The sequence below is a fragment of the Bombyx mori genome, chromosome 15 (assembly GCF_030269925.1).
Source record: "Bombyx mori chromosome 15, ASM3026992v2".
In the NCBI taxonomy this organism is placed as follows: domain Eukaryota; kingdom Metazoa; phylum Arthropoda; class Insecta; order Lepidoptera; family Bombycidae; genus Bombyx; species Bombyx mori.
The window spans coordinates 8,692,010-8,714,144 of record NC_085121.1 but is presented as its reverse complement, the minus strand read 5'-3'; the positions used below and the strand labels follow the sequence as shown (position 1 = coordinate 8,714,144).

Sequence of the window (22,135 nt, the reverse complement as noted above, 5' to 3'; positions counted from 1 at the left end):
TATTATAAAATGAGATGAGATGATATGGGATGAAGTATAATTTCAGTAAAATGGTGGTCATTTACTGAGACTTTTTGGAAGAAACCGAGAAGTTATCTTCCAAAAAAAAAAGTTACGTTCAGCGGCTTTGTTTCTTTTACCACATTTGTGCACTTTCACAGATACTAAACAGTTAATAAACTACTGTTATTACACATTTAAACCTGAAGAAACGCTAATTAGACAAAATAAAACAAATCACACAACTTCACTCATCTCGTTTCATTTAAATGCACCCCAGTTGATTAATGTCTCAAATTAATTATCTTCATTTTATTTCACTCCTTAATATCATTTTTCATAAGGCATGACCTAAAGGTCTTAGTTACCAGGTCATAAAATCCCTATAAAAAATACTATTTTTTGTTACTTTGTTTAAATTGTTGGTACCGTACATATTTGTTTTGATAAATTTACGTCCAAAACTAAATAATGGGTCCCAAAAAAAATAAATCGCAATTATCGCAAGTTAGTTATGTTAGCCCAAACAAAAGGGCAAGAAAAGAAAACAAGGACAACTATCTATATATTTGTTTAAGAGATAGTGGACTTACGCTGAAAGACCCCCCAGAAAAAAATTGCGCTTCTCGTGAGTCAATTCAAATAATAAGAAACATTAAAAAGAATTTAGAAAGTCATTTCGATTACCCTCGAAACGTTGGAGAACTATTTGAAAATTTGCAGATAAGATGTCAGGATATGGATATTTTCAAACATTATCTTTTCCCAAATATCGTATTCAGAATAAAGGACAATTCTGAAGAACAACCCAGTAATGACAGTGTCATCAAAATATTACTGAGTGTTCCTATTTTACAACCTAAACTATGTGATTATATATTTGAGAAAGCAACTGATCAAGCAACTCAATCAAGCTTAGAGCAATGGATACAAATAATATTAAAATGCTTTTCAAGTCTGGACCACATAGTAGACAGTGAAAAAATGGCTATGAACTTAATTAACCTTTTGGAAATAACATCTGAAAAGATGGTTCGATTAAAAATAATTACAGCAATACCTGATATAATTGGAGATCAACAACATAATAATATAGCAATGGAAATCAGCAGAATATTAAATGAAGATCATGACCTTATTCCTGCCATATTAGATTGCTTGATATATCTAAACCTCTCAGATGAAGAGCAAGATCATTTACAAAAACAATCCCTTAATATTCTGAAGAGTCTGACAAAGTGTAATTACTTCCCTAATTTTATAAAATTTCTATTAATGCCTAGCAGGTTGAATGAAAATGGATGCTTGGCAGCAATAGATGGCTTGAGAAAAGCTTTGGGATGGTCAACATTAACTATGAGTAGTGAAGATATTGCATCTAGTCAAGTTCTTACTGCTGCTGCTATCAGGAGCACTATGATCGCTTCGAAGCTGGTGGCAAATACTTGGTTAAAGGTTATTTCTCAATGCAAAACTAGTATTGAACATAAGTCTATAGACTTCATAATTCTTTTGATTTTATATTCTACATCTGAAGATAGGCAGAAGCAAGTTGAAAGTTTAATAAAAAAACACGTGAAATCTGATGTTTTAAGAAATGACTTAGTGGATGAAGTATTTGACAGGTATAAACCAATATTAAGAGAATATTTAAAAAATTTAACAGACCTAGCAAAGGCATTTTTAAAATCAAATGGTGAAATGGAGATGGAATTATTTTCATCTCATATTTATGTATTGATGTTTAAAGAACTTGAAGACTGTCATCCAACAATTATAGCAGAACTCCTTCAACATGGTTTGAATTCAAAACAATGTGTTTCTAGTATATTGACAACATTAAATTATGTATTTAACATAAATAAGTCATTATTAAAACACCAAAGTCTACAAATATTATCATTATTGGATAGAATGGATGATATGGATTTAGCAGAAGTAAGAGCCACAATGAACTTATTATGTGGTTTAGCTTATGGTATAGAAAATTCATTCATTAAAGATGATATGCATATGATTATAAGAAAAGAGTTAAGTAGCTCTAATCCGAAAATTAAAGTTCAGGGTATTCTTGCTGGTGTCCATGCTGTAAAATATTTAATGATTGAACAAACTTTGGAAAATCTTGAGGAACAGTCGCATACTAAAAATTCTAATGCAATATGTCATTTGCCTGAAGGAAATCTAAAAGAAGCAGCACAAATAATAGAACTTATTAGCCAAAGCATAAAACAGTTTTCAGATATGATTGCTTTTTTCTATGATGAATTATCTCAGATAATATCAATGGCAGATTATATAAACCCACATTTTTTGTCCTGGATAACTAATGCAGCCACTAATGATTGGATTCAAAATTTTATTGTGGACCGAATAGAAAATGAAATAATTACAGGAATAAAATTAATTATGGAGTATGGATTGAATGATGACAATGAAGTAATTGCTATAAATATAGCAGGTATAACACTCCAACATGATGCAGAAATCAGTATGAATATATTATCACCTTTATTTCAACTAGTACAGTCTTTACATTTCAAGCAAAATAATGGTGATTTATCAAGTATAGATGCCTTACTGGGATGTCCAATTATTATGCCAAAATTTGATATTGACAACATTGAAGACCTAGATCAGTCTTTAGTGAGCAGTATACTAGACTGCTTAATTTATTCTGTTAATTGGTTTATAGAGCTTGTGAACGCTTTTTCAATTCAAAGTAATGATTCACTAAAAACAAAAACTTTAAAAAGAGTTTTAAACATAGAAGAGTTACAATTAAACATAACTGAAATAATTTCAAAATGTAAGAATTTAATATACAAATCTCCAACCTCCCTATTACATATCAAGAAGTATACAAGTGATTTTAAGTCAAGAAAAATTACAAAATCATCCAATTACCCACCAACAACTTCAAAACAAAAAAAATGCCCTGATATCGTTGTAGAAACACTGAGATCTCAAGCAACTCAGTTACCTACATCTGTCAAAAGCAGATTAGATACATTGAATAGTATCTCGTTTCGACAAATTAATATAAATATTCTATTGTTACTCAAATCTCAATCATTTGACAAGGATTACAATATAAAATTAACCAATTTTGTTTTAAAATGTGGCAATGACATTTTGCAAAGGACAATGTTATCAAAAATTAAAAAGAACACATTTTTGTGTAAACAGGAGAGTTTTGCATATGATCCTAAAAAAGCTCTAGAATATGCAGAAAAAGTAAATGAAATACTACCCATAGCAATGGCACATTTAGAGACTATTACAAAATATCTTCAAAACAATATACTTGAAAATCAATCTAATGATAACGAAATAATTTATACACCAGAACTTATAAATTATATCACAGGCTTAGAACAAATCTATAAAATGCTCACTACACATTTTAGATGGATTGGATTTAAAAACCATCATAATGCATTATTAAAAACTTCCTTAAAAAAAGTTGTTAATTCAAACAATGACAAAGCACCTCTGAAGGATATATTACTTAATGTTGCTAATGTGTTTAAATATCACAAAAAATATTGCCTGCAGCTATCAACAGCAGTTTCACTAGTGGAATTGTTGAATTCTATCCAAACTCATTCGAATAATCAGAATATGCTCCAAATTGTTAAAGAATTGTCACACAACTTTTTATCGCAATCATGGAAAACACTTGATGGAGTACCAGAGAAAGGGTTAACTTTCAACCAAAACATAGACTTTTTGGCTTCGATCTATTTTATAAATAATGAAATTCTTGATCTCAAAACAATGAGTCTTGAATTAGCACATGATATAAAGTTACTAGAAAGCAAAAATGATACGTTACGTGGCTTAAAATGCATTAACAAAGTCAATTTTCCAATAATATTTAGAAACTTGGGAACTGCCGTTTTTGAAGCAGCAAAAAGGCGTTTGGATAAAGGTATGACAAATGCAGAACATTTAGTGCTATGGAGAGATATAGCCGACATTTTAAAATCTATGACTGAAATTGTAAAAACTCAAAAGAGCAATAGTTTAACAGCGTTCTTTAAAAATTCGATGCCAATTTTAAGACTGTTTACTTTACAAGGAATCCCAATTTTAAAATTAGAATTTAAAAATCAAACAGATGAAGTATTGCAAATTTTAAAAATCCTGCAACAGTCTACTCGGTTTCTACATTCTCTTTGTTGTCATTCTAGACTGAAGAAAAATAAAGCTTTATTAAACAAGGTACCTTTTGTAAAAAAAATACTAGAAACTCTTATCTATCAAGTGAAAGCGGCTCTTGCAGCCAATAACTGTTCAGAAGCATTTTGGATGGGAAATCTCAAAAATAAAGATATTCATGGAGAAGTAATTGCTTCTCAAGAAAGTATTGATGAAGAAGAATCCCTCGAGGACGGCGACGAACAATTATTGTCTGATGATGATGATTGTGACAACATTGATGATGAGCTTTTAAACCCTGAATCTAAGAGTTTAAGTGATATTATCTAGTTTAAATATGTTATACTATAAATTTTATTGGATAAGCCTATTTCGCCCCTTTTTGTTTTTTTGTAACATTTTATACTATCGCAAGTAGCTATGTAGATTTAAACATACTTGTGAAAGTTACAGATATGCGTTTTTGAGGTGGTCGCGCATCACGTTGACTTGATCTCGATTTGAAGAGAGTGGCATTTAAGACAAAATTAGAAAGTCGCTGAACGCAAAATGAAATGTTTTCCATTAACGTTTCAATTTCTTCATATTTCATTCAGCTTTGGGGTTTAAATAACAATTAAAGTGACAAATAAAGTTCACTTTTTTTCATGCACAATTTAATTGTAAAAATAATTTATTTTCTCTAGGTTTTACACATCAAATTAGGTTCAAATTTCCTTGCAAGTTCTCCTATTGTGACACCTTTTCTAAATTATATTAACAAAAATTGAATTTTCCTAGGGTGCTAACAATATTCAGACCTACCTAATCAGTGCGGGGAGCCGTGTGCTCAGTGCGAGTTTTTTAACTATAATAATTTTGTATGCAGTTAGAACAGCGCCCCTAACGGCAAAAGTAGGCAAACGATCCCATTCCATACAAATATGAGCTAACTTTTACGCTATCGAGAACGTAAAAAAACTCGCACTAAGCACACAGGAGTTATTTGAACTGTAGAAAGAAACCACTACACAGAAGTAAGCGGGCTCGTTCCACCATAAGGGAGCAGTATCGGAACGAGTTACACAAGCCTATATAGCTAGAAATTTTTGGGGAAAGCAATGGCCAAAGCTGTGTGAATTGATTTTTTAAGGTTCACCATATATTCAGGTTTCAATGTGCAATGATGGTGGCGTATCGATTGGCTAGCATCTATGAGAATGGTCATGTTTGGGAAAAAAAAACAAGTTGCTGGACGTTGTCTTTCCAAAAGTACTAAATTTTAATGACAATAAATCCTTCCATTTCATTTCATCAATGTACGTATTATGCAGGTAGGTATAGCTAAGGAGCACAATTTTAAACTGTGGTAAAAGTGTCTATCGCGAAAGGATCAATTAGGGTAGTGCCACCGTTGCAAATGGTACAGTCTCAATTAATAAGTTGGGGAGAAAGTTTCTTACCATTTTTTAAGAAAATTCACAACATTTTTTAATATTGTTTATTTACATTTAACTAAAGTATGTAAGTATTTTTTTCGATAACTTTTTGCCATCTTGTAGGTAGGGATATGATCCCATTGCTATAGAAATTTTGGGGCTTCTGATCATAGACCTATATAGTAGGGACACGACATATTGTTCTATACGTACAATTGCTTATATAAATAGCACCCATTTTGAAGGCACACACATAAACATATATCTATCTCGTTCTCACTCAGCACTTTAACTCGCAAGAAAACAATATAACAGTATTTCAGTGCGTACATAAAATGAAACATGAAAATACGAAAATGTCTCCGTCTCCGTCTAATGAGGCCGAAAATCCGCCATGTTTAGCGCGCCAAATGTCATTATCACGTCAGTTCGGCCGTCTGTTTTGGGTTGTACATTATTTATTGACTTAGATATCGATTTAATATGATTGCTTATATAAAATTTCTAATTTTATCATGCTTAAAACGTACAAAAATAATAATTAAAACATATTTTATAGGATCCCAAGAAGGTCGATGCCCCAAAACTATTATCTATATATATTTAAATTCATTATGGAGCCCTCATCCGAAACATAGCTTATATAAAATTTCTAATTTTATCATGCTTAAAACGTACAAAAATAATAATTAAAACATATTTTATAGGATCTCAAGAAGGTCGATGCCCCAAAACTATTATCTATATATATTTAAATTCATTATGGAGCCCTCATCCGAAACATAGATTATACACTTAATAATATATCTGAATCCGAAATATCGGACACCATTTTTCGGTCGGAATCTATTCATCATGACACTAATCATAAATACCTCTTTAAAATATGTCATCAAAACATATTTAGACATTCTGTTTAGATATTTCGGGAAAAAGGCTACCGACAAAATCTCTTCGGAACTATTAAAATAAAATAGTTTTATTCCGCAGTGAGTAAAACACTATTGTAAATTCGTTAAATATTTATTAATTAAGTGATTTTAGAGAGGAAGTCACAAGAAATGACGTTTTTCTTTGCGACATTTTGAAAGTTTCACGAATAACTCCACAAAGTTTTGGTGCGTCTTGTGTATAGATAAGTAACAAACTAACTGAAGAGATATGAAGAAGCGGGCTTTGACTCTACCGCATGCACGTGTTTTGTTTCTAAGAATTAGAAAACTAAATCCTATTGTTTTCTTTCCTGATTTTAATAGCCATTGAAGACAAATGTGGATACCTATTCAAATTTTTTACAATACAGCTTAGCCGGTCGTTCTAACAGATCTAATTCTCCGAAATATTAGTTAAATGTGGTCGTTTTATGAGGTATGTCGTTATTACCAATGTCGTATAAAGCAATATTTTTAATAAGGCGGTCATATGGCATTCAGCTGGGACCTTTGTTTTTGGTTATTATAACCGGCATGTTGTATTAAACGATGTCGCAGTAAACGGTTTTGACTGTAATATTGAAGAAAAATCGCGTATTATGTAAATATATTTTTCCAATAATTCCCTATCGATTTGTTTGTACTTGCACGATATACATTAAACATCACCGGTTGTTACGACTATCGGTTTTTACGACTGAGTATGAGCAGTCCCTTCGATGTCGATATAACAGATTTTGACTGTATATGTTTATGTGTGTACCTTCAAAGTGGGTGCTATTTATTTAAGCAATTGTACGTATAGAACAATATGTCGTGTCCCTACTTTAAAGGTTTATGCTTCTGATCAAAATACCGCGACAATTAGTTTTGACAGTCTTCTCGTGATGTTAACCTGACACTGCCTAAAGAATTCTGAAGAGACCGAAACATGTGGAAATCTGAAGGTGCAAGGTCAGGACTATACGGCGGATGCATTAACACCTTCCAGCCAAGCCCTCTTAATTTTTGCTGAGTGGCTAAAGATGTTTCAGGTCTAGCGTTATCATGATGAAAAACCACACCCCTTCTGTTGATTAATTCCGGCCGCTTTCTCTCTCTCAACTTCTTGCTTTAATCTCATTAGTTGTTCGCAGTAGAGTTCAGAATCGATGGTCCTGCTTGGTGGTTGGCCTCTCATAATGAATAATGCCCTTTCAATCCCACCACACACACAGCATCACCTTGTTGTGAGTTAACCCGGGCTTCGCCAGTCTGTGAAGCCTGACCGGCCTTTGACCACGACCTTTTTCGCAAGTTCTTGTCGTACGTGATCCACTTTTCATCACCAGTAATCAGCTTCTTCAAAAATGGTTCGGTTTCATTACGTCGTAATAAAGAACCACAAATGAGTACAGGGTCCATTAGGGTCCTTTCAGTGAACTCATGAGGTACCCAAATATCGAGCTTTTTTGTGTAGGTTTTTTCAAATGCGCCAAAACTATTTTGTGGTCAATTCCCAGTTCTTCAGCTACGTCGTAACTACTGATATGCCGATTTTGCTCCACTTTTTCAAAAATGGTATCAATTTTATCCATAATAGGGCGACTAGAGCGACGTGCATATTTGATATGAAAATTCCAAAATTGAAAACGCTTAAACCAAATTTGAGTAAAAATACAAGCAATTTTAAATCAATTGAAGATGTGAATGTAGGAAAAGAGCACCCGATACGCGCAGACCATGTGTGTTGCAGTGTCTCACTCAGTGTGTCAAATATTAATTTGCACGGCACACTTAGCCAGAACTACTTATATTTAACTACTAACAGAACTTAATATTTAAGTCGCGGTTGAGTGTTCGGACGTTAAACATGAGTTTGAGGAAGTTTAAGTAATAGAACTGAGGTAATGATGTTTGTAATAAAACTCAGTGCTAGATTTTCGACAACGCAGCAATTTCCAAAAAAAACCGTCGAAAAAAAGTCACCATGACGACGAAGCAATGTTTAGAATTGAATTTACATAAATAAACTGTTCCAAGCACGTGTTTTGTATTTATATAGGGCTACACAGGATTGCTTAAGGAAAATTCAAAACTGATGCATGTGTATAATTTTGTCCTATAAATAAATTTTATATGGTCACCACATTAGACAAGGACACCGCGACCAAAAAGTATTCTCTTTCGAGACCGATTTCTCGGCATTAGACAGCACTCCAGTTGTAGGTACTTATTAACTCCATGGGCCAGACTAAATATATAAAGGTGATGCGTGTCTGAAAACATTTATTTTTATCCAGAGAAATTATAGTAAGTCGTATTTATCTTAGGCCCCTTGATGCCCACTGCTGGCCATAGGCCTTTGGGGATGATTAAGCGACCAAGGGAAGATCTTCCACCGAACGGGTGATATTGCTCGGTAGACCGACTGTCCGAAGTCCGAATGTTGTTGTTCGGAACTTGTATATATGCAAGCTTCTCTGGAAAATGTCGTAAGCGAGATTCAGGCATCTGTCAAATATCTTGCGTTGTATGATGGCTACCCGCCACAGGCCTACTCTTTTTTATACCATAATTTTCGATCGTCGGCATTCTCGTCCATTATCATTCACTTGTACACATTAGTTTTTTGGACATCACGAACGTTAAATGAAACATACGCTTTAACTGTTGTTTTATTTGATTTAAATTTATAGTTCCAATTGAACTCTTAACAAACTGCAACCGCCTCTAGTTATTGATGATATACAGTCCATAGGTAGTAAATGATTTTTTTCTTGCATCGAAGGATTGTGGTTGACCCGGAAACCTTGGCCGCATAGATGAACTTGATGGCTCAGCCGAGAGGGGAGGCTTTGCTAATAGCCCGAGTGTTACCGAAGAAAGCCCAACAGCCAAAGAAAATCTGCGTCGTCAGTGCATCTACCACCGGATTGGAATCGTTATCCACTGTGAAAATGCGGCAAGATGCTTAGTGGGCTGATACTACGCTAAGTATCACCTCGAACTCTTCAGCAAATGAAACGAGTACGATGACGTGAGTTTTAGTTTCTACAAGCCTTAGTATTAATAGAGTCCAGCAGCACCAAGAGTGGGCCAGCGGGATATGTGAGGAATTTTTTTAATTATTGCATTTGGCTTCTTGCGATGCCACTGTTGAGTTTATAAAAAAATAAAATTAATAAATTATAAAGAATTTGCTATATAAAAATTAGATACGATGCGAAATGAGATAAAGTTGATTAATTTAAGACTTGAATCAATTGGGATGATCTTAAATACTAAGGGTTCAGTAAAATGTTTGGTTATTTACTGAGACTTCAGTGAACTTTTTAGAAGAACTCGATATGGATGTAGTATCTAGCGGCTTTGTTTTATTTTGCCGCACTTGTGCCCTTTAACTGGGTTTCAACTGTTAACCATAGACATTAATTAGGATTTGGTGTATTTTCTGTGTCATAGACATAACCGTTACCGGAAAAAAAAAAAAAGGGCGGGAACGTCAAACTAAATAGGCGCTTTTTTCAAGTTAATTTTAATTTATTTGGTTTTAGCCCTTTTTTACGACATTGTTTCCTAATTTTTCACTGTGTTTGAGTTTAAAATTATATTTCATAAGTGTGTTCCGTAATAATGGACGATGACGACGGGGGTGAGGGCTTCAGCTCCGCCCCTGTGTCCGCTCCCATAATAATGGGAAAAAGAAGAATGAAGTCATCTGAATACGACGAAAGCCGCAAAATAAAAATGACTTTCATTAAAAATAAGCGCGGTCTTTTTAAAGACCACCATGCTCTTTACGAAGACCTTACAAAAAAAGAATACCCAGTGCTTCTTCAATCAAGCATCTCACAACCAAATAACAGAGTCCCAATGGACCTGTTAAAAATAAACAAAGCATTAAAAAATATTCAAGGGGTCCAGTATGTCAAAGCTGCTGGTACCTTTTTTGCTAAAATTTACTTTGGCTGTGCTCGGGATGCCAACGCTTTTTTATTAAATGTAAGTTTTATGGAGTTAAACAATTGGACAGCAAAAATACCTTACGATAGCATTGAGAGTCAAGGAATTATTCGAGCTCCTGTGGAATTGAACGAAGAATCTCTTTTAGTAAATTTAAAAGCTTCATGCACAATACTCGGAGTAAAAAGATTTTTCAAAAAACAAGAGAATGGAAGTGACAAGCCACTGCAAACTGTGCTGGTTACATTTTTGGCGTCTAGCCATCCTGATCACGTCACATACGAGCATATTTGGATGCCTGTTTCGGATTATATTAGACCTGTGTTACAGTGCTTCAAATGCTACAAATTCGGACATGGAAGTGGTGCCTGTAAAGCCACTCAAGTTTGCTCTATTTGTTCAGGCAATCATTTTTATAAGGAGTGCAGCACTCCCAACATCTTCAAGTGCTCCAACTGCAGTGGGCCACATTCTGCAGTTTCTTACTCTTGCTCAGTAAAGGCAGCCAAGGTTGCTGAAGTAAAAAATAAGATCATCGGCAAGCAAACATCATATGCAGCCATACTAAAGACTCCTGTCATTAAGAACCCCGTGACCTCTTCTGACATACCTATATCTGCGAAGACCCCTCAAGGTAGGGCTTTAATTTCAGACATTATCAATTCAGAAATTGTCATCAGAACCATTACAAAAACTTTAATAGAATTGTTAAAGAAAAAGGATTCTAAATCCCCTTCTGGACCTATATCTACTCAGTTAATTAAAGAAATGCTAGTAATGAATTTTACATCATAAATTATGGATAGTTCTACTCAATCTTATATGCATAATTCTGTTGGTCAGTTTAATATCATTCATTGGAACTCTAGAAGTTTATTTCCTAAATTAGATCAACTTAAAAATTTCCTCAGTAAACTTGACAAGTGTGTTGATATGATTTTATTCAATGAAACCTGGTTAACTTCACATAAAATCATCAAATTACCTGGATTTAATGTTATAAGAAGAGATTCCAACCACCCACATGGTGGGGTTGCTATTGCATTACGCTCTAAGTATAAATTTAAAATAATAGACACAATTTCTCAATATCATTTTCAAAATATTTTAATTACAGTTTACATTAATAATTTTTCTTTTGACATTTTATGTGTTTACATTCCTCCACCACCAAATGGTAAGTTCACTATTAATTTATTGAAAGATTCATGTTCTAAATTTGTTTCAAATAATTATTTAATAATTGGTGACTTCAATGCACATCATGCTTCCTGGAGTTCAAGAGTCAATGATAGAAGAGGTAAAGCCCTTCATGATTATGTGGAAAGTTCTGAGTTAGTCTGTTTAAATGATGACACAATCACAACCTTTGCTCCATTTGGTCAACAAGGAAATGTATTGGATCTAGTATTCGCTTCCCCTGCTCTTAGCTCTAGTTGCACAGTTTCTGTCCTTGATGATTTGCTCAGTAGTAATCATTTCCCACTACTTATTGAAGTCTTTAACGATGCTTTTCTTCCTTCCCATCCTTCCTTTGGCCCGACCACCTCTTCAATAAATCAAGTTGATACACTAGATAATACCTCTTTAGCTAACATAAATTTTAATAAGATTGACTGGTCAAAATTTAATAAGTTATGTGAAAGTGAGTTTTCAAGTTTTAGCTTCGCTGATAACCCTCTTGAAAATTATAATATGTTTTTGAGTATTTTACATGACATATTAATGACTTTTGACAAAAAGTGTTACTCGCACAAAAAACGGAATTGTTCCAAAGCTGTTCCTTGGTGGAATGCTGATTGTGACCGCGTAGTTTTACAAGCCAAAGTTGCTTTATTATCGTACAAGCATTATCCAAATATGGAAAACTATATTATTTTTAAAAAGCTGGACGCTTTGAAGAAAAGAACTTTATATGAAATAAAACGTTCAAGCTGGATGAATCTTTGTTCATCATTCAATCGAATGACTTCGAGAAAAATTATTTGGGATCACATTCGTAGATTTAAGCACGCTAAACTCAATAACATTTCTTCGTCTTCAAGTTTTTTTCAAAATCCCGCTAATGCATCTTTGTTTTTGGATTCGATAGCTGGTTCTGAGAATGAAATTTCCGAATCTAAGTTACAAGATTTTTTTAACAGCCACGGAAAACCGGAGGCTCAATGGCTGGTAGACCCATTCTCTATGGGCGAATTTGCGACTGCATTAGAAAATAAAAAGGAAACCTCCCCTGGTCCTGATTTCATCTCTTATAAAGTAATCAAAAATCTTCCCCAGTATGCCAAGGAAATTTTATGTCAAATATTTAATGATCTTTGGCAAAACAACTGTATTCCTCCGATTTGGAAAACTCAACATGTAGTACCGATTTTAAAGCTTTACAAGGATCCCAACTGTATCAATTCTCACAGACCCATTTCATTAACTTCTTGTTTTTCGAAAATTTTCGAAACTATGTTAAAAAACAGGTTAGAGTGGTTTACTGAAAATAACAACTTAATACCAAGTACTCAATACGGATTTCGTAAAGGTAAAAGTACAATAGATAACTTAAGCTGTTTGATTGGCGATATTAAAAATAACTTCCATAATAATCAATTTACATTAGCGGTATTTTTGGATATTAAAGGGGCTTTTGATAATATAGATCATTCCTACCTTATTGAAAGTCTACATTCTTTAGGCTTTCCAGGACATGTTCTGTTCTGGCTGTACAATTTCCTGAACAAGCGCTCTATGTTTTTGAAAATTAAATCTAGTTTATTTGGTCCTAAAATTTCTACTAAAGGTACTCCTCAAGGTTGCGTTTTATCACCTCTCATATTCATACTTAGTTTAGTATGTTTCATAAAGAAAATTCCAAATTCTGTTAAACATTTATTCTTTGCTGACGATCTTGTTCTCTATGTAAACTGTAATGATATTAAAAGTGGTGAATCGGTTATGAATAGTTGTTTGCGTAATATTTACGATTTACTTACAAATTCCCTAAAACTTGAGGTCAATATTTCCAAAAGTACTGCAATTTTATTTTCCCAAAATGGATTGCATTACCCTAAAGTTTTATACAATTATGTTATTATTCCTGCTCAATCTTTCGTAAAATATGTTGGTCTTTCTCTAGATTTTGATCTTTCGTGGAAAACTCATATTGATGTTATTTGTAAAAGAGCTGAATTAGGTTTGAATATATTAAAATCGCTAACTGGAATAAAATGGGGAGCTGATCCCAAAGTTTTAAAAACTATTTACATTGCAACAATCCGAAGCCATTTCGATTATGGCTGTATGTTCTTTTCGGACGCAAATTTTTCTCTTCTTAAGAAATTAGATATTGTGCAAAATAGAGCATTACGAATAATTACTGGTGCTATGATGTCGTCTCCCATTAATTCCTTGGAAGTTGAGGCTGGTATTGTTCCTCTATTCATACGAAGAAGTTTTATATTAGATAATTATTGCCTTAAGCTTATTAGCCGTGATAATCAAGTAACTTACAGGTATTTGAAGTATGCAAATATTCCAAATTATAATTTAATTCCGCTTCCTAATTCTTCATCCATATCCAGTGCCTTAACGTACTTGAATTTTGAATTTCAGGATGTGGTATTTTGGTCTACCGTATTGCCTTGTTTCGAATATAACTTTCATGACATGTTGAGAGATGTGGCTGTTGATCTAATCAAGTTTAAATCTAAAAATGATTTTCTGGAGTTCCTTGAAGATAAGACTGATTTTGTTAAAGTGTATACAGATGGCTCTAAAACTAAAGATAGAACTAGTTTTGCATTTTTTGATTCATCCATGAACATAGGATCAGTTTATAAATGTAGCAATTTTTTCTCTGTTTTTTCGGCTGAAGTACTAGGCATTATATATGCTTTAGAGCACATTCGAGTAAATTACTCTGCAGGGGACAAAATTTTAATTCTATCTGATTCAATGAGCGCCTTGCAAGCTCTTAGAAATAAATGTATTAGTGCATCTGTAAATTATTTAATTTATAAGTTAAGAAGTTGTTTGAGTTTTTTGTATTTTAGAAATATATTTATTGAATTTTGCTGGGTGCCAGGTCACTCTGGTATTGTGGGTAATGAATTTGTTGATAAATTAGCGAAATCTACAAAAGATATAAATATTTCCGATTTTAAAGTTCCGTATTCAGATTTAGTTTATTCAATTAAACAAAATATGATGAAACGTTGGTCTAATTACTTGTCTAAGTCCAGAGAAACGAAAGGTAAATGGTTAGCTGAAATAGTCCCAGTACCTAGTACTAAATCTTGGTTTGATAGTTTTAGATTCTTCCCGGGAAGAGCCTTTATATCGATTATTTGTAGATTACGTATAGGCCACGGCCATTTTCCTGCGCATCTTTTTAGATTAAAGTTAAGTGATTCAGCTGCATGTACTTATTGTAACTCTGGCATGTGTGATCTAGATCATATTTTTTTTAATTGTCCTGAATTCAATCAACAGAGATTATTGTTTAATGCATTATGTAAAGACACAGGCTTAAAATCTATTCCTAATTCCATTCAAGGTATTTTAAAGCTTCCACAACTATTCTCAATAGTGTATAATTTTGTACTTCACACTATAGGACGACTATGAATGTATAATTCATGAATGTATCATAGGTCTCCTGCTTATGTGCAAGTTTAATTATTTTTTTATAACGACTCATATTCTTTTTTTGTTGTTTGTTGAAAGAAAACTTGTAAGTTTTTATTTTTTTATAGTAAGTTCTTGCAATTCATTTTGTCATTAATTTGTTATTTTCAATGATTTGTAATTGTTTCTTGGTTTGGTTTGTTTCTTTTATTTGTGTTTTATTGTAAGTTCTAGTTCATGTTCTATTTTTTTGTAAAATTAGTTTAAGCTGATGGCCGTGTTGCCAATGCTTTCAATAAATTAAAAAAAAAAAAATAACCGTTACCGACTAGGCTGGCAACCACCAACGAAATTATAAAAATCAATTACTAAAAATACCACGCCATTTGTAAAGGTGCCAGCTGTTTTTTTGTTTTTAACTTTAACATTATAGGATATTGCTAAGTATACATAGTGGCTAGATTGATTTTTTCATCAATCAACCGACGTTATTTTACATAATGTCGGAGATAGTTGAAAATAAGGTTTGTACAATTAATCTTGAGTTCAACAATTGAATCAAGAATTTCCATTAAACTTGTAGACCGATTGTTTATTAGCCAAATTTGAATATAGTTTTTTAACATCATATTTGTTTATTGTTCTGTGTATTCTTATTTGTTCATGGTTTTGAAAGTAGTACACTAATTTTCATTTCTTAGTAAAAGGTAGGTAGAGAGCTTTTTTTTTCAAATTGCTGCAGTGCTTGTTTATTTCGAAATATTCTGATCATGTTTCAGATCAGGAAATCTTTAGATGTAATCTCGTAAATACTAATTAAGAAAAAAAAAAAGAACTACCTACTTGTTATCTGTTCGTGAATAAGTTTCGTTGCAAACTTTAACTGCTAGTTTTCGACATCCCAAAATTATTAAAATACATTCAATTACTATAAACGTATCTTATGCGAACTTTACATTATAAAAAACAAATTTCATACTCTACAGTTATATCTTTAAAGTCCATTTCCGAAATCCGTTGTACATTAAGGCAGTTAGGAAGAGGTTAAGATTCAATAGGAAGGTGTTATTGAATCTTTGACGTCTTCCTCCAAGGTTTTTTAATTGCCTTAGCATACAGACAAGTAAATTAAGAGGAAAATTAAGAGGTTGTTGCATTCATGCTGCGTCGTTTAAAGGCACTGTGAAATTATATTAATTTAAAATTAAAAATATTAAGTTAAATTTAATTATTAATTATAGAAATGCATAATTTTTATTAGAACTCCTAAGCTTAAGATGATTATTATCAATAAAAGGAATAGACTTTGACAAAGCTTTGGCTTAGAAGTTGATGAATAGCTTCCAAAGCAAAGATATATTTTATATCATTGCTTTGGAAGCTACTCATCTTTGCAGATTTGCGCAATCAGAATTGCGGTTTGCGGATTTAATTAAAAAAATAAATGAATTATATTGTGGTTTTTAGGTTGACGAATTGCCAGACTTGGATAACTTACTTCAGTGTCCAGTATGTTATGAAATCCCTACAGGTCATATTTTCCAATGCAATGAAGGTCATAATGTATGTGGCAGATGTAAAGTTCGGCTTTCTGTCTGCCCGGTATGCAGGGCACTATTTTTTGGAACCAGGAACTATGCCATGGAAGAGCTCATTGCAAATGTCCGGAAACTAAGAGCTTTTGTAAGTCTTCACAAAATAATTATTGTCATAAATGCGGTGACATTTACAGTTCTATTTAAAAAACAAATACTAATGAGTGAAATATTTTAGAAATTAGGTGGAAAAGTTACAAGAGGATTATTAGCTTCAGATAGTAGTAGTACACCAGCAAGAGACAGTGGATCTGACAATGCAGAATATTTGGGTGAAGATGAAAATAACGATAATGTAAGTTGGTATTGGAGTCTTTGCAGATGTCTTCATTTTATGATTTCAGTGAGTGCAGTCACTCTCTGCTGTAGTCCCTTAAGATACATAGTGCCTAGAACTGCCCATTTGAAAATGGAATCAATACTTATATTTCACAATTCAAATTCATATAATTTATACATTTAAATTTTTTAAATGGGAATGCTGAAAACTTTTGATCATATATTCAATGTAGAATTATAGTAATAAAGAAGTTATTAGTGGTTATGTTGATGATACTTGAATGAAAAAAAAAAAAATAAAAAAAAAAAAAATTCTGGACATGAATACTGAGAAATGAAATGTAACTTAACTAGTTTTAACAACTATCATTTGGCCCATTTGGTAACTTTTGAAATTGTACTTTCTATTTTTTATATACAAATTAAACTTATTTTATGTTTACTACCTACAGCAAAATTCAGTAGTGGCCCCTAACCCATGTAAAGGACTTTTTCGTTGCCTCTGCTGCAAGAATGGGAATTCCATCAGACTTCCAGCAGCTCGTTTACTTAACCACCTTCGCTACTTTCATTCTCCAGAACTTTTAGAGGTAAGTCTTTTCCCTAATCATTAGTAGCCTATGGGGCTATTTACAACTGCACATTGTTTGGTAGGTGAGCTTACCAGCTCAATCTGGGAGGCTACCACTAACTCGAATAAGAGCAGTGCTTCTGTAATTCAGAATCATGACCCACTGAGAAAGATCAGGAGATCTCAGTGGGTTTGTAGATAAGAATAATTGATATTGGTTTTGAGAAAATGTTAAAAAACGCTTATATTATTAGTAAAGAAAAGAAGAAGATGTAAGTGAAAGTTTCTAAATTAGTAATGCATTAAAACAAAACGAAAATAGTATGTCATCAATCATACATAGTTTTGTACTAGGCAAGTCACTACTGTACGATCTTTTTTAATAATTTTTATAGTATGTAAAACCCAACTAATGGTTTTTTCTTTTTTTTATTGAATTGTCTTGTGACCAATTTTAAAGTAGGAATTTATAGTCAATACAATGTAAATGCCTCGCAATCAGATTGTATAATGGTTGGCCCACCCATGAAGTGTTATCAGTATTAAGTAGTCACTGGAGCCCATAGACATCAACTAGGTTAATGCTTTAGACCCACTCGTCCTTGAGACGTAAATTCTAACTGTTTTTACAGTATGTATAATAATATGTATTCAGACTAATTGATGCAAAGACAAACTATTATTATACAAATTCCTCTAATTAATACTTAAATTGCAGGGACGAGCAGAAGGCGGTGAATACCTTCAAGCATGGCAGATCTCCACCACTCTTGGGAAATTAGTAACTGCAATCAAAATTTCAAACATGGGCATATTTTTCTTAACCATTGAAATATGTAAGTATATTTTTTTGTTTATTTCTGTCAAATAATGATGCAATCATTTTAAAATTAAACCTGGCAAAAATCTAAAAGGAAACTCCATAAACCTAAGAGATAGATAGATAACCTGGCAAATGCATGACGTTCAAGCGAGTTTTAGTAACAGTTGTAAGCATGGCACAAAATAATTTTTCAATCATTTCAAACTAATAAAAATGCTGTTCAAAATAGAATAAATTTTTAGACAAAAACTAGAAGGCGTGTTTGATATTGTAAACTTATTAAAGCAAGTTGATTTTTACATCTAGCAGCATTCAGCTCTCTCGTAGATACACCAAAGAATAAGCAACAGTGTTCTAAAACTATACTAGCATGTATGATCTTCAATCAAAATAATAGGTTGAGGAAAAAGTTTCTTCGTATTTTTAAAGAAAGTTCACAACATTTTTTAATATACTTTATTTACATTTAACTAAAGTATGTAGGTACCATTTTGTTCGATAACTTTTTGCTATCCCCATTGCTATATAAATTTTGGGGCTTCTGATCAAAATACCAAGACTCATTATTTTATTACTAGTTCATACATACTATAAAGCGAAAAGACTTTTCCCCAACCTATTATATAGTAGGACAGTAGGACTATTATATAGTCTAAGCAATAAGTCATCTCAGCAATAAAAAAAAAGTATTATATACTTAGTATAGTAGGACAAAATATAGTAGGATAGTATTTGTTGTACGGTTGAGTACCATCATCCGGTTTAGTAGAGCCGCGAAGTAATCATGTGTTCCAGTTTGAAAAGTGAGAAAATCATGCTCTAGTTATCAGTAATCAAGAAAATGTATAGTTTTGCTGCTTGTTTCCACGCAAGTGGCACACCCTTTTTCAGATTGTCTACTAATCTATAGAAAAAAAAGGCTTAAACCCTTCTTGAATGAAAATTAGTAGTCACGAAATATTAAATAGGTTGTAGATAAATTAATAACTAAAAAGATGATTGTTTTCTCAAAATTTTTTGTAACAAAGATGTGTAAAATGGGAAAGTGATTGTTATAATAACATTAAAATAAACCCTTTCCAATTTAAAAGCACTAAAATTAAAATATGAAACTGTACTTACATATTTTTTTGTGTCCATATATTTTCAAGCTGCCTAGATATGTTGTCCTAACTTTATTAACATAACTAATTATAGTTTCAGATAATATTTTGTATGCTTGGTTGACGATGGCTGCATCACCTTGGGTAGCAAATGGTTTTAGTTACACAGTTACCATATCTGGCAATGACCGGGAAGCTATATTTATTGACAATGTAAGTGATTTTATTTGTCATTGAATTACAATAATAGTAGTTTTATTAGATTCTTATTAGCATTCATCTACATATTTCCTATAAAATAAAGAGAATGCACAATAGTAGAGTCCCGTGAGCTCACCTCCTCGCTCGGTGAATCTAGCATGACCCCTCAAGGTCACTAGAATAGCTAGGAAGAGGAAAATAAAAAAATAATAATGGAATGAATAAAATTTATTTGGTGATCTTTACAGGTGTGGTCGGTCAGATCATGTGAAGGATCATTAAAAAAGCGTGGGCATTGTTTGCTTGTGAGCGGGTCCGACGCACGTGCATTAACTGCGCCAGATGTCATAAATTGCAAGTTGTCCGTGCGATGTTCACCGCCCAATCAGATCGCGGAGCAGACACAGCCTCGCTCCGTGCTACGGGTGGCCAATCGCAGCACTAGAGACTCTGTGCATTCCCACACCGCTCATGATTTGGAGCCTTTCCTCCAAGACCTACAGAACGACGTCGTGAGACTGTCTCGTGCTTTTGCTACGCTCGGTCGCGATGCTAATGCTTTAGTGCGCTCTACGGCTGACCCGCAACCTAGACCTCAAATCCGTTCAAACCTACCCGCCGATGAACTTGCACCTACGGCTCCAGAAGAAGCATCTACTTTACAAAATGACGGGCCCGACACCACCGTACGCGTACTATCCCGTAATGCGCGAAGACGCATGCGCCAAAGGCTCAGAGCAGCTTTAGATGAACCACAACTTCAATCCGAATCTACTTTGTTGAATAACAGATCTGGTCCTGCTCAAGTACAATTTATTCCTGTACCTAATAATCACGTCGCACACAGGACAGGTTTCGCTGTAGTGCAATCGCCTAATGTAACTCCGAATGTTCCTCCCCCAATAAGTGGACCCTCCAACGGCCAACCCCGCGAGAATAATGCTAGTTCTCGAGGTAGCAATAAAAAGAAACGTAGGTAAACTGACATTGGTACTTTTAAGTCATTCTTATTAATTACTATTAAAAAAAATATTCTCATCGCTAGTGACTGCATGCAACTTGTAATGATACATTTTAAAACGGAGTAGTTATTATATTGCTTATTTCAACTATTCAAATTAATGAAATTTTGCAATTGCTATTGATATTGGCTTAAATGGTTCAGCATATATGACATATGGAATACTTTAATTAATTGTATTCATAGACTTTAATTGACAAATAATGCAGTAGTGCATTATGTCTATAATTATAATGAAATGTGACTTAAAAATGTAATAGTGCTATTGATTTTTTTGTAATTGTTACATTATTCATAGTAATAATTGTCAATTGTAGATAATGTCCGGTATTTGTATACAAAACAAAACAAGAAATTTACGAAATATACTCGCAGTTGTATATTCATTTGAAATTCCTACATGAAACAACACCTTAAAGGCCATGGGAGGCGCTTGGGTTGCTGTTAACATGTCATAAATTCATCTCAGACAGTCGAAAATCGATAATATGTCTTTATTTTTCGAATACAATAGAAGTATTCGGAAAAGAAAAGACATTGATTAATGAAATATCATAAAATACCATAAAAAATATTAAATTATTTCGGGTTCAATCGAGTAGCTTTAAAATAAATAATTTACGAACTCGAGGCACATGAAAAAATACCTAACAATTTTTACAAAAAAAAATTGTTAGGTATTATTTCATGTGCCTAACAATTTATTGTAAAAATTGTTAGGTATTTTTTCATGTGCCTAAAAATACCTAACAATTTTTTTTGTAATTAAAAATACTATCACCAACAATTTCATTGTGAATCGACTTTCCAGTCTCCAAAAGTCTTTCTTCGAGTCGGACTGATCTCTTTTTACACCGGTCACTCACATTCGCACGAATACGCAAACCCGCAAGTGTAGGACGACATTTGCAAATAATTATGCAAAGTTTTCGCTGCATTCGTGGTTTTCCAAGCTGTGTCGGTTTTTTAACAGACATCAAAGCGCGCGAACCGCGATCCTTCGCGTAGTCTTCTACACCACACATTCGTGTGACCAGTTGCGCCCAGGATTGCGAAAGCAACGGACGTTTCGCTATTTTCATAGATCGTGACGTCTACTTTGTAGCGTATCTTCATCAACAGAATCCCATAAAAACAGCATGGCTGTTAATGATGTCTGGGAAAGAATTCAAAACTCTTTTTCTCTTCAATGTTCTATTGACGAATTAAAAAGGTGGAGAAATTCGTGAGACATTCGTAAACGTGTAGGAGGAAGCGCAAACGGGTTCGCAAATTAAGTACCGAACCCATTTGCACAGCCGCTAAGTTTGCGAATGAATGTTTGACGACCCTTCACAATCACATGCGCGCAAACATTCGTAAATGTACGAATATTTGCGCGCATGTGAGTGGCCGGCATTATGAAATTGAATGATTGATTGATAATGAATGAAACTTTTCGGCGGGAACGTGAAGATCTAAGCAAT

The 22,135-nt window shown here is 33.3% G+C and overlaps 2 protein-coding genes and 1 long non-coding RNA gene across 4 annotated transcripts; 2 read left to right on the top strand and 1 right to left on the bottom strand.

Annotated features, from left to right (window-relative positions):
* Window positions 1-471: 471 nt before the first annotated feature.
* Window positions 472-4,494, top strand: FANCD2 (Fanconi anemia, complementation group D2). Its single transcript, NM_001246218.1, is given in 1 exon segment — window positions 472-4,494. A coding segment is annotated over 1 exon segment (4,023 nt).
* Window positions 4,495-6,447: 1,953 nt separating this feature from the next.
* LOC101736145 (uncharacterized) lies at window positions 6,448-21,037 on the top strand. 2 transcript variants are annotated; one of them, XM_038015923.2, is made up of 8 exons: window positions 6,448-6,571; window positions 9,285-9,533; window positions 16,544-16,759; window positions 16,850-16,966; window positions 17,403-17,540; window positions 18,240-18,357; window positions 19,542-19,660; window positions 19,897-21,037. In XM_038015923.2, exons 3-8 carry the CDS (start codon window positions 16,718-16,720, stop codon window positions 20,626-20,628), a joined length of 1,266 nt encoding a protein of 421 aa, XP_037871851.1. In that variant the 5' UTR covers window positions 6,448-6,571; window positions 9,285-9,533; window positions 16,544-16,717; the 3' UTR covers window positions 20,629-21,037. The 2 variants fall into 2 exon arrangements, with proteins under 2 accessions (XP_037871851.1, XP_037871850.1); XM_038015922.2 differs by lacking the exons at window positions 6,448-6,571; window positions 9,285-9,533 and adding an exon at window positions 15,396-15,600.
* On the bottom strand, window positions 12,446-14,102 carry LOC134200197 (uncharacterized). Its single transcript, XR_009975008.1, has 3 exons — window positions 13,961-14,102; window positions 13,121-13,374; window positions 12,446-12,557 (listed from the first exon to the last, which is right to left on the bottom strand). It is a non-coding gene; the product is annotated as an uncharacterized LOC134200197 (long non-coding RNA).
* Window positions 21,038-22,135: the final 1,098 nt, after the last annotated feature.